The 13,177-nt window shown below is 40.7% G+C and overlaps 1 protein-coding gene across 2 annotated transcripts in view; it reads right to left on the bottom strand.

Annotated features, from left to right (window-relative positions):
• The window catches only part of ECEL1 (endothelin converting enzyme like 1), a 178,124-nt gene that overhangs the window by 29,476 nt on the left and 135,471 nt on the right, over positions 1 to 13,177 (bottom strand). For both annotated transcript variants that reach the window (XM_073626476.1, XM_073626477.1), the window contains exons 10-14: positions 10,402 to 10,505; positions 9,008 to 9,066; positions 8,852 to 8,903; positions 4,912 to 4,979; positions 4,543 to 4,667 (exon numbers count right to left, since the gene is read on the bottom strand). In XM_073626476.1, the coding sequence (XP_073482577.1) occupies positions 4,543 to 4,667; positions 4,912 to 4,979; positions 8,852 to 8,903; positions 9,008 to 9,066; positions 10,402 to 10,505 (408 nt within the window). The remainder of the gene's footprint in view (positions 1 to 4,542; positions 4,668 to 4,911; positions 4,980 to 8,851; positions 8,904 to 9,007; positions 9,067 to 10,401; positions 10,506 to 13,177) is intronic.

Below are 13,177 nucleotides of genomic sequence, written 5' to 3'. Positions count from 1 at the left end.
TTGTAGGTTTAGGCCTTGTTCACACCATGGTGCAGATACATCAGTTTTTCGGCACCTGTTCTGCAAGGGCATGAGAAAAGCAACACTGGCATCACGTGCAGATTTTTTTCTGCGCAGGAATCTGCAACGTGTATGCAGTTTTCTGCACAGGAGAAAAAATTAAATTACATCAACATTGGCGTGAATAGGGCACATAACTGACGCATATGAAAACCGATGTCAACATGCATAAAAACTGAAACGGCAAAAAACTGATGTAAACTGATGTGAAACTGATGTCTCTGCAAGTGAAATCTGCGTGGTTTTCCCATCAGTTTTCATGCACGTCTGGTGTGAACGAGCCCTCACTCTTATTAGGGTACCATTTTTAATGCACTACTTGCCAGACGTGCTGCTTGGTTTTAATGAAGAAATGCAGTGTTTCTTATTACAATTTCTTAGTACACCCAACTTAAGCTAATGTCACACTTGTGATCCTGACACTGGAGCAAATTGGTCAGGGAGTATTGGTCTTAGTATGTTAGTATGTGCTGCTCCCTACCTGCTTTCAGAAAGGTAGGCCAAAAAAAAAATAAATTAATAAATTAATATAAAACAGGCGAAAACCATGCATGACTAGGTGAAGAAGGAAAACAAGTTTTGAAAGGGTTAATGTTGTGCTTGTGTTTTGCAAACATTTACCTGATTGGTTGAAGTATAGGTCCTGGAAGGGATTGAGAAATTTCAGAAAGGGATGGAGAGCTGCAAATCCATTAGGTGGTCATTGGACTAAGAAGGAATCTCCCAACCACCCTAATTTTGGAATTGTTCTTACTTTGAACATTACACCAGCTTGGCAGTTATAGTCTTTGGAGGTGGTAAAACTCAGGGCTAGTCTAATGGCTAAGGACCAATCAGTGGTATTGCAACCGTGTTTCGCTTACTGTGGATTAGCTGGAAATTTGGGACATAGAGATCTCTGTGGCTGATTGGGATATTGTCCCCGAACAGATTTGTTATGGCTGGAGTCCTAATATAATTAAGTGGTTCCGTAGATACAAAAACTGTCAACTGATTATTGGCAGATATCTCAAGAGTTTTGGTTTAGGATGGCCTAGTAGATAATTGATAAGGATTGGGGACATCTGTTTTACCTTAGTCATGTAATTTGCCTGTGAGAGAGTGGCATTTTAAGTCTTGGTTACACCTATGCATGCGCAGGCCCATTCATTTCAATGGGCTGCCATATCTACAAGAAACATGGAGAAGGTTCAGAGGAGTCTCAGAATCTTCATGGCCCAAGATTTGGATGTGGCAGGAGGGTTTTGCAGGATGCTGCATGTATGCGCTGGCAAGCCTATGGACTTGCACTTTTGCCTGCAGAATTTTAGCGCCGCACCTTTGTGGGTCTCCACTAGTGACCAGGAAGCAAATTATCATGTGATTACCATGGCCCTATGACATAGTGCTCATGTGGTTTAATTTTAGCCGTGTCAGTGACAGCTATTAAGGTGCACATTGAACCTAGAAAGAAAGACCTTTCTTAAAGTAGACAAGGCACTTTTTAAAACAATAATAATAGCAAAAACTAGGGAAAAAGTCAATTTTTTGTCCATTTGTCAGCCTATAGTAAGAAATCTGAATGGAATATTTAATAAAACATTACCCAAAATAAAAGCCTTTCATATCTTTAGAAAAACTTGTAGATCTACCTTCCTGTTCCCTCCGTTCAGCTCACTGCGAGTCTGCTAAACTCCCCCACCCCCTCTTTCTTTTTTTTTTCTCTTCCGTGTCCCCCCAAACTCCTTGTTTTTTCCACCAGGTATGATTTTCCCTCTGGGTTCTTCTCACCCTATCCACATCCTCTTCATACCACCACCCCACACTTTAATGCCTTCCTTTCCCTTACTCTTACTCCCTTGTAATAGCTTTTATTTCCTTACTCTCTTCATTTCCGAGGGCTTGAGAGCAAAATTTTCAGATGCTGGGTCTGGCTCTGCCAATTAGCGTTACCACTCCACTCCCCGTACTCTTAGGTCATATGTACCTGTATCCTACAACACATCCATTGTCTATTGTGTAGTTGAACATTTACAATTTGTGACATTCGTTAATCTGCATAATTGATAGCTCTAAAAATCGGATGCTCCCTTTGTAAACCTTTCTATAAAAACTGATCTCTTCAATTACCTTAAGAAAGGGTTAATACCCACTTTCAGCAATTGCACTGGCAGGGCTTATCCCAAACTTACAAAACAGAGGAATATGAAAAGAAGTTTGCTAAATTATTATGGTGTTAAGCATTAGTGCAAGGTTTTTTGTTTTTTTTTTTTCTCAAAAATAGGGGTGCATCTAGTTATGGTTAAGTTAGACATAAAAGTAATTTAAAGTTGAGCTACTTTATCACTTAAGTCTGGGTTCACACTATTGCAAACTGGATGCGGGTTCCCTGCATCCAGTTTGCAATAGCAGGAGATTTCCAAGCAAATTTATTAATAAACCCAGAATAAAATACTACTCAAAAACATGTGGAGATAAAGCGCTTAGCGTAGCCACCTGATTGTGGCGATCAGTCCAGAATAGTCTCCAGATAGCTATGGAAAAGACATCAGGGCTGCTGCTGGCTGACGTGTTTTGAAGTCATAGCTTCTTCTTCAGAGCCTACAGGCTCCGCCCTCCTTTTCTTGTTCGACGATAGTGTGAACCCAGCCTAAACCAATCTTTAATGAACTGTGTAATTTTTTTTTACTCAGTTGAAGAAAATATATTATAAGTATTTACTATAGTAATTTAAGAATAATCAAAGTCAACTAAGTTTAATTAGGAAAATTGAATTTTCCCCTAAATGCTAACAAATTACTTTACAGATGAATACACAATACATGTACAAAAAATATAATAATATATAGGAGGATATAGCAAAGCAAAGCAATGTGTAGTGGTTTTGTACATAATGTATTTATTTATTGTGGACAGGACTAAAAAAAACATTTTTTTTTTTAAATGGAAAAAATGTTTGTTTTCAGGTTGCATAGTACAAACTTTAAGTGGGTGACTCATATCCAGTGAGTGTATTACTAGATTAATATATAACCTTCATATTGAGTTATTATATTGAATGGCACTAAAGTCAGGAACAAAATTCACTGAGTAACAGTCTTGCTTACTAAAAAGCAACAAAATTAGCAATAGCTGCTCTGACCAACAGCTAAGTGATCTATTAAGCTCTTGGACTGCTTCCCTAATTTGGAAAGGAAGCTGTTGTCTTTGTTTTTGTAGCATTTACCAATTCACACCCTGCCTAGTGAGGAGAGGACTTTACCATGAAAGAACTGCCGTCATGACCATTTAAACCCAGAAGCCGGCAGTGATGTCTCCAGGTTTAGCCCTCTTGCTGAGATGGACAGAATCTGAGAATGAGACCTGAGACTACTATTTCTACAATCTGTCATCTGTTAGGTAAATATTATTTTTGTAATGAGGAAGGTTGGTGTTATTTCACTGATACTACTGTATGTTGGCATTCCATATATAATCCATTTTCTTGTAATAATCCTAAATGAATTTAAGATGAACAGTTTTGGGCAATTGCAGATCTCTTCAACATCTGATTATTAAATTAAACAGTCTAAGCTCTCAGCACTACAATGATATCAGGGATGTGGGATTGTGTTGATTTTTGTTGCAACAGGGCAGCGGGATTTAACATTCTTGATGCTGCTCCTGAAGTAATTACTGATTAATGCATTGTATTATTAGACTGGGGTTTAATATTAAAAGAGTTATATAGCTCATCCCAAGACTGAGAAATTGAAAAAAAGTTATTTCTGGTTTCAGTTTTAACATTGTTAAAGCGGAACTTCACTCTCTCAAGCAAAATTGACTATTTGTAATCCATAGGCTGCTAGCAGTAGTAAATAGAGATGAAAGTATATCATATTTAATTGTTTTAACCTTTTTTAACGTTTCTCCAGTTACTTCCTGGTGTCCAGGCCTAGGCAAATGATGTCATACCTCCCAAGAGTCTTAGAGAGAGGCGGAGAGGTTTTCTCAATTAAGCACATCCTCCTCCCTACATGCCTGATCTAGGAGCAGATGGATTCAAGAAAGTAAATGCTTCATGAATCATTTACCCTTAATCAAGATGACTGTAGGTAAAAATGCTGAGGGTTTTTTTTTAAGTGATTTCTCAACAAAATAAAGCATGGAGACATGGATGGATCAATGAGTTTGGTTTGTGATGCACAGATGCAGTGGAGTTCCACTTCAATTCCACTTCAATCTCTATTTTTTGTGGATTTATTTTAGATTTCCACAACTAGAGATTTCCAGTTAGACAGCTCTGTGAATTGAGGTTGGACTTTATTGCTATATTGTTATACTGTATAATCATCATATCCCATCTTAACTTATGAATACCAGTGGCCTGTAGTGATATCTAGCACTATGAACATAAAATGTACATTGTCAGGCAATTGTAGATCTCTTCAAGACCTGAACATTGAATTAGGAGTCTAGCACCAATCACTACAGTAGGATACACATAATAATATAAGCCCTTACCCTCTGATTGTAAACAGTGAAGTTTTCATATAAATCTACAATGCACTCTGCCTTCTTGAGGAACTTGCTGTATGATTCTTCTGTCCACCAGTGAATGAGGTTCCCAAATGAGTCATACTGGCCACCTGACAATAAATATTGGGGTACAGAATACATATAGGGCAGTGAATCCTCATGGACAGCATAAAAGCACACAACTAATAAAAATATACAGATTTTTTCCCTTAAGTGTATTTATGTGTTCTATTCCCCTTTATAAAACTTTAATTTACCATATACTGTATATACCAAAACATAAAATAATGTAGTACATATGTTTCTTAGACAAGCGTGATACATGGTTTGTGTTAAGAAAAGTGAGATATTTACCCCAGTCATCATACCCATGTGTGAGTTCATGTCCAATAATGGTTCCTATACCTCCATAGTTTAAAGACCTGTAGATAGACACATCTGTCACATAACAACAGAATACTGTATATGTGAAAGACAAATATACTTAGTGCAAATGTTGTGTAACCAATCTGCTAGAGCAGTCTTTATCAGTTTTAGAAAGTGAGTAGTGGTGAAGTTCCAGCTTGACAAAGCATGCATATTTTTTGGTCTGTCATTTAACAGATCCTGCTGTGTAGGACCAGTGTAGTATTTCTTCTCAGATAAGAAACCATTGTAATGGGGTCAGTGGCGGCTGTTGTTCAAAATTTTTGGGGGTGGCACAAACTGAAAAGTTCTGAAAAAAAACATCAATTGCAGCCTCATTGTGCCCATCAAACGCAGCCACTGTGCCCATCAATTGCAGCCACTGCGCCCATCAAACGCAGCCACTGTGCCATCAAACACAGCCACTGTGCCCATCAATTGCAGCCACTGTGCCATCAAATGCAACCACTGTGCCATCAAATGCAACCACTGTGCCATCAAATGCAGCCACTGTGCCATCAAACGCAGCCACTGTGTCCATCAGTTGCCGCCACTGTGCCCATCAAACGCAGTCACTGTGCCCATCAAACGCTGCCACTGTGCCCATCAAATGCAGCCATTGTGCCCATCAAATGCTGCCACTGTGCCATCAAATTCTGCCACTGTGTCCATCAAAAGCAGCCACTGTGCCCATCAAATGCTGCCACTGTGCCATCAAATGCTGCCACTGTGCCCATCGAATGTGCTCAAAAACACCCCGCCGCTGTAACTCAGGAGCCCGAAAAGGGGCCGGGCGCCTGAATAGGGGGAGGCAGCGGCGGCCATGGATAGATTCATGCAATACATGAATCTATCCACTGGTCTACAGAAAAAATGGAGAGCCAAACTGCTCTAAATCGGACTCTACAGGCACAATGGATGAGAGTATAGTAAAAATATACTTTATTAACAGCGAATCATTACAGACAAGTCAAGTAGAAAAAGAATAAAAAAAAAAAATTAACACATAATGGTCATAAATGTATGGCATGAACAAAAAGTTGACACCAAATAGACAGCAATGAGCCCCTGTGCGTCAACGCGCTTCGCTATTTTGCTTCATCAGGACACACTTGGGGGTTGTTGGAAGGAACAGGGCTCACTATCTTGTTAGCATAAGACTATCCCCACACGGAGATTTCCCAAATGATCATCAAAGAATCACCGTGTAGAAAGGGAGGCAAACTCTGCCAATTCTAGCAACCATGTATTGGGCTATTAGCACAGGAATATAGATATAAATGTCTCCTCATACGAAATTTACTGCAAGGTATCATTCACCAGGGATAAACCGTGGAAACCAGGATCATTGGAAGAGGGGGACGGGGAAGGAAATGGTAACGACAGAATCTTTCTGACTGTATTTGGTCCGCAATATCAGGGACTTGAGTATTCTCCCACATGGACATATGTATGTCCAGCTAACCAAGATAAATATGGCTACATGAACTCCACAGGTCTATTTAGGCAGGCATTGATAGTCTAAGGTTCATTGTACCCCCCCGGGGAAAACGTCATTGGTCATAGAGGGGGTGGCTGGAGAGAGGGGGTGGCGCCCGTGCGTCCTTAATGGACACACCGCCACTGAATGGGGTACTGTTCCACAGACCACTAATGTAAGGGGGCACGTCATTGACCACCAATGTAAGGTGACACTACACTAACCTCAGATGTAAGGGATCACTACACCGACCACAGATGTAGGGGAGCACTACAGTGACCACAGATGTAGGGGAGCACTACAGTGATCACAGATGTAAGAAAGCACTACACTGACCACAGATGTAACGGAGCACTACACTGACCACAGATGTAGGGGAGCACTACACTGACCACAGATGTAAGGGAGCACTATACTGACCACAGATGTAATGGATCACTACACTGACCACAGATGTAAGGGAGCACTACACTAACCACAGATATAAGGGAGCACTACACTGACCACAGATGTAAGGGAGCACTACACTGACCACAGATATAAGGGAGCACTACACTGACCACAGATGTAAGGGAGCACTACACTGACCACAGATGTAAGGGAGCACTACACTGACCACAGATGTAAGGGAGCACTACACTGACCACAGATGTAAGGGAGCACTACACTGACCACAGATGTAAGGGAGCACTACACTGACCACAGATATAAGGGAGCACTACACTGACCACAGATGTAAGGGAGCACTACACTGACCACAGATGTAGGGCAGCACTACTCTTACCACAAATGTAAGGGATCACTACATTGACCACAGATGTAACGGAGCACTAGTTATTAGCTACCCCTGATTGAGTTTAACAGCTTGCCAGCCGTATAACTTACATATACCTAGTATGTGATCCTGAACTTACAGGTCTGGGGTGTGCATGTGTGCAGTCGGCGATCCGCTCCTGCTGTGTTTATACACAGCAGGAGCTGATCTGTGGGTACCGCAGACTCGATATCCGCTGGCACCCGCCGATCATTAGGCAGAGAGCCCGAATGGCAATCTGCCTAAGTAGGCAGATTGCCATTCTGTTAGTAGGGCAGGCATTGATCCTGTTTTCCTGCAAAGCAGGAACATGGATCAATGCCTTCTCCTCGTCAAAGCACCTCCCACACAGTACATAAGCACTGGCTAGGCACACAGTTAACCCTTTGATTGGCTGTGATGTTAACCCCTTCCCAGCCAGTGTCATTAGTACAGTGACAGTGTATATTTTTTAGCACTGATCACTGTATTAGTGTCACTGGTCCCCAAAAAGTGTCAAAAGTGTCAGTTAGTGTCCGATTGCACTCCCGCTATAAGTTGCTGATTGCGGCCATTACTAGTAAAAAAAAAAAAATAAACATAAAATAAAAATGAAGAAATTAATAAAGAAATTAGATTTTTTTCTATTTTTTATTAGATGTGTTTTATAGCAGAAAGTAAAAAATATTGTTTTGTTTTTTTTCAAAATTGTTGCTCCTTTTTTGTTTCTAGAGCAAAAGATTAAAAATGCAGAGGTGAGCAAATACCACCAAAAGAAAGCTCTGTGGGAAAAAAGGACATAAATTTATTTGGGTACAGCGTCGCACGACCGCGCAATTGTCAGGTAAAATAACGCGGTGCTGTATTGAAAAAAATGGCCTGGTCATGAAGGGAGTTAAATTTTGCAGAGGTCAAATGGTTAAAAGCCATTTTAGGAGGGGGGTGATCCTTTTTCCAACTCAGTGATTCTGTTTTCAAATGTATATTATTTTTTATCTTTTTTTACATGTTGGTGTTATATCTTTCACTTGGATGTTAAAAGTTGCATGTGGATAGAACAAAAACTGTGTCTGTCTTCATATCAGGCTGCAAAGCAACAAAATGTGATTATTTTAAAGGGAGATGATTCTTTTCTCTACCCACTGTATATTATTAAGCGTTAATCATACTTTGCCATAAACTTATACAACTCACTGACATGTTTATGAGGGCTTTAAAATTGCTTGCCTCTACAAAACCAGAAGTATTAGTTCATAAAAAGTTGCAATACCATTTACAACCACTTGGTAGTAGTCTCTCCTTCAAAATGATAATCTTTCTAAAATGTAAAGTATTGGTTCTATTGTCTCTTCCTTACCCGCAGTTCACATAACAAACCAAGTTTGCGATACTATATATACATATACAATATTTTCATGCTCAAAAAGTGAAATAAGGGCATGCTGCATGGTTTATTATACTGATGCATTCATAATCTCCCCTTTGCATGCCTGTTATGTTTAGGAAATATACTTTTATGGGAAAGAGAACTGCTGAAAATGTTGCTGTAATGTTCTGAACACTGCATGTATGTCTCATTTATGCTTTGAATCTTGGATCCCCAATGATTCACTTACTGTGGGAAATCTGGATCGTAAAGTGTGGGTTGCAGGATTCCAGCGGGAAACACTGAGGGTTAAAAAATAAACACTTAGGATCCCTTTAGTAAAAGGTATTATGTATAAGCAGTGTGAAAAAAAGGTAGTAATCAGCTGAGAGTGCTGAAGGCTCACCCATTTGGTTTTTGTTGGGAAGATAGTAGGCATTCAAGGCTTGAGGAGGAAGCAACCACCTGTTAATTATAATAAACTGACATCAATATACAATTTTTATTTGCTGTATCATACACAAATGTGACTACATGCAGGGCTACTCAAAACACATACCACCCTAAAATTGTGAAAATACACTTTAAACTTTGTTATTTGGTGTCCCACGGGATCATTGCCCTTAATACATCACCTTTTACACATAAGTTTGAATAAATACCTTCCTTACTCACTGAGGAGTTGCTATATTTAAAGTGATACTAAACGCACACTGTTTAATTTACATTGTCCATTCTATTTCTGTATATGGATGATGGCACTGTAATTATTTTAATAGAAAAACATCTAAGTACTTTCTTTCTAATCGATATACAGCTGTCAAATGACCCAGCTCTTTCCCAGGCTGTCTACAGGTAAACATAAGAAGAAGGAGCTTCTAATCCTCTATGGCTGGTCAAATGTTTAAACAAAAAAACAAACAGCCTTTAGAATACAGTGTAAAAATAAATAAATAATAACAATATACTGTTTTAAATAGTTTATTATTTTTTGGCAATAACATGGTGTGGGTGAATTTCTGCTAGTCACAGGCTGCATCAAGCCCCTCCAGCCTCTGTTTTAGCATAAGAGGGAGGTGAAGCCTTCATCAATCTATATGCAATATCCCACCCCCATTATGTTTAGCTGGTTAGTGGGCATGGAGAAGGGAGGGAGTGGGCTGTCATTTACCATTGTGTACTGTATATACCCACATGTGGGACTCTATAGTCACATGGGCTGCTCAAATGTGATAGAGAGGAAATGCTTAGTATATAAACTTACTGAGAACTGAGCATGTGCAGAGCTGCCACCACAGCTGCAAAATCCCCAACTGCAGCGGGGACAGCAACAGAAGGTACAAATGGAGAACAGCAGGATCAACCAGTTCTTTTGCAGACAAATCTCATTGTGACTGAGTGAGTATGAATAGCATGTTATATGCCATTTATTGATGTTTTTTTATGATGTGGGTTTAGTGACACTAAAAGTGCAGTAACCCACAGCCAACAATCATAATCCATCTTCTGGTTTGACTTTAGAAAGGTGAATTCTGATTGGTTGTTATGGGTTACAGCACTTTAGTATAAGCCTCTAAAAAAAAAATATTAAATAGGGTGTAAGTTTACATTTATTAAAAACAAAGAGAAAAAAACAAATTACAATAAAAAGAAAACAATGAATACAGTTCCTAAAATAACTTCACACATGCCAAAGAGCTAGGCTAAAAGATGCTTTCCCACTGTCCTAATGACATTTGCTAAACACTTTTATGACGACAGGAGCCAAACCTACAACAAGTTCAAAACCTTTATACATACGCAGATTTATCAACTTCTTGACGGATCTTCTTCACCGATTGTTTGATGCTGAACCGTATGCTATTTAGGATATTCTGGAAATACGTCTTTTCATTAACATCAAACTAGAAGAAGAATACGGATATGAGAGTCATGCAACCAACCAGAACAAATGTACTATGGATTTATTTACTTTATTTCATGTTTGCTAATGTGAACTGTGACTTTTGTTCCAAAGACATATAGCCTATTATTATGTTTTAAAGGGGCTTGTAGATGTTTGATGATGCTAGAATGATCTATATGAATTCTATCACAGCAGCGTATCTATGGGCATAGCACTGTCTGGGGAAAATTACTGTTTAGAATGCCCTCAAGAGCTCTTGGCCATTTGGCATTTTGTTGCAACCAAAGACAATAGATCATCATCTGTGATTACTTATCTCTCTGTTGCTGCTCTAATGCAGGAAAACTACAGCCTGATTTCTCTCCAGAAATCCACACTTCTGAGAGAGTCTTCTGGTCTTCTGCCCTGCTCAATGAATTATCCTGTCAACTCCTTCATTGCCATGGTGTGGATTTATGAAGAGACTTCAAGTGAGCTTTTCCTTCTGGTGTCCAATGGTGGGTAAGGTAAGTGCTCTCTTCTTTGAACTTTTACTTTAGTAACATTGTTGCTGTAATGTAAAACTATCAGTACTAGAAGTTATTACACTAGCACCAAGCCAAAATTCATTCAGATAACACTATCCTCTCTTTCTTGCTTTCACACTCTCTTTGTATACACCCTCTTGGAGGACATGCTGAACACCCTGCCATTTTTCTTGTACACGGAAATAACTTCAAATCTCTCCATGTCAAACACAACTTCCCAGGCCTTTGAACCTAAGGAGCGATGAAATGGAATTGCTGAGAACACAGAGCAGTGGCGTCCTTAGGGGGTGGCTATTGAGGCTAGAGCCCTGAATCTGGGGCCCATAGCCCTGAGTCCAGGGCCAGCCCTACCGTGAGAGTGTTGCGGGCTGCCTGACACAACACTGTCCCGCACAGCCGTGGCACTCTCACTGAGCCTGCACTTGAAGCTTCACTGACAGCCAGAGCCAGGAGATCAGTGTGAGAGTAAGTCTCCTCCTTGCTCCGCCCATATCATAAAGTCGGGAGGAACTTTCTCACATGAGTTCCTGAGTTGGGGAGGCGGCAGGTGAGTGCAGACTATGGGGGAGGGGGGAAACTCTGTACTACCCTAGCCTGTCTTCTATATACCCAGTCTCTCTGTATACCCAGCCTCTCTGTATACCCAGCCTCTCTGTATACTCTAGCTTCTCTGTATACCCAGCCTCTCTGTATACTCAGCCTCTCTGTATAACCTAGCCTCTCTTTATAACCTAGGCTCTCTGTATACCCAGCTTCTCTGTATACCCAGCCTCTCTGTATACACTAGCATCTCTGTATACCCTAGCCTCTCTGTATACACAGCCTCTCTGTATACCATAGCCTCTAGTATACACAGCCTCTCTGTATACACTAGCCTCTCTGTATACACAGCCTCTCTGTATACACTAGCCTCTCTGTATACACAGCCACTCTGTATAGCCAGCCTCTCTGTATACCCTAGCCTCTCTGTATACACTAGCCTCTCTGTATACCCAGCCTCTCTGTATACACAGGCTCTTTGTATACACTAGCCTCTCTGTATACACAGCCTCTCTGTATACTCTAGCCTTTCTGTATACACAGTCTCTCTGTATACTCTAGCCTCTCTGTATACAATAGCCTCTCTGTATACCTAGCCTCTCCATATACACAGCCTCTCTGTATACCCTAGCCTCTCTGTATACCCTAGCCTCTCTGTATACACAGCCTACACAGCCTCTCTGTATACACTAGCCTCTCTGTATACCCTAGCCTCTCTGTATACAGAGCGCCTCTCTGTATATCCCAGCCTCTCTGTATACCCCAGCCACTCTGTATAAACTAGCCTGTCTGTATACACAGCCTCTCTGTATACACTAGCCTCTCTGTATACCCAGCCTCTCGGTATACCCTAGCCTCTCTGTATACCCAGCCTCTCTGTATATCCAGCCTCTTTGTATACCCAGCCTCTTTGTATACCCAGCCTCTCTGTATACACTAGCCTTTCTGTATACCCTAGCCTCTCTGTATACCTAGCCTCTCTGTATACAAGGGATATGCAATTAGCGGACCTCCAGCTGTTGCAGAACTACAACTTCCATGAGGCATAGCAAGACTGACATCCACAAGCATGACGCCCAGAGGCAGAGGCATGATGGGACATGTAGTTTTGCAACAGCTAGAGGTCCGCTAATTACATATCCCTGCTGTATACACTAGCCTCTTTGTATACCCAGTCTCTCTGTATACACCAGCCTCTCTGTATATCCAGCCTCTCTGTATACACTAGCCTCTTTGTATACCTTAGCCTCTCTGTATACCCAGCCTTTCTGTATACACTAGCCTCTTTGTATACACTAGCCTCTCTGTATATACTAGCCTCTCTTCTATATACCCTAGTCTGTCCTCTACACTGAAGTAACTTCAAATCTCTCCATGTCAAACACAACTTCCCAGGCCTTTAAGCCTAAGGAGTGATAAAGTGGTATTGCTGAGAGCACAGAGCAGTGGCATCATTAGAGGGAGGCTATTGAGGCTAGAGCCCCAAATCTTGGGCCCATAGCCCCGAGTCCAGGGTCGGCCCTACCATGAGAGTGTTGCGAAATTCAAATTCAGATCGTTTTCGAAATACTTTTCGAATTTGAAAAATGTTCGAAATTGATTT

The sequence above is a fragment of the Aquarana catesbeiana genome, linkage group LG04, assembly GCF_042186555.1.
Source record: "Aquarana catesbeiana isolate 2022-GZ linkage group LG04, ASM4218655v1, whole genome shotgun sequence".
NCBI lineage: Eukaryota > Metazoa > Chordata > Amphibia > Anura > Ranidae > Aquarana > Aquarana catesbeiana.
Note: the sequence above shows the minus strand (reverse complement) of the source record. Positions and strands in the feature narration are given on the sequence as shown.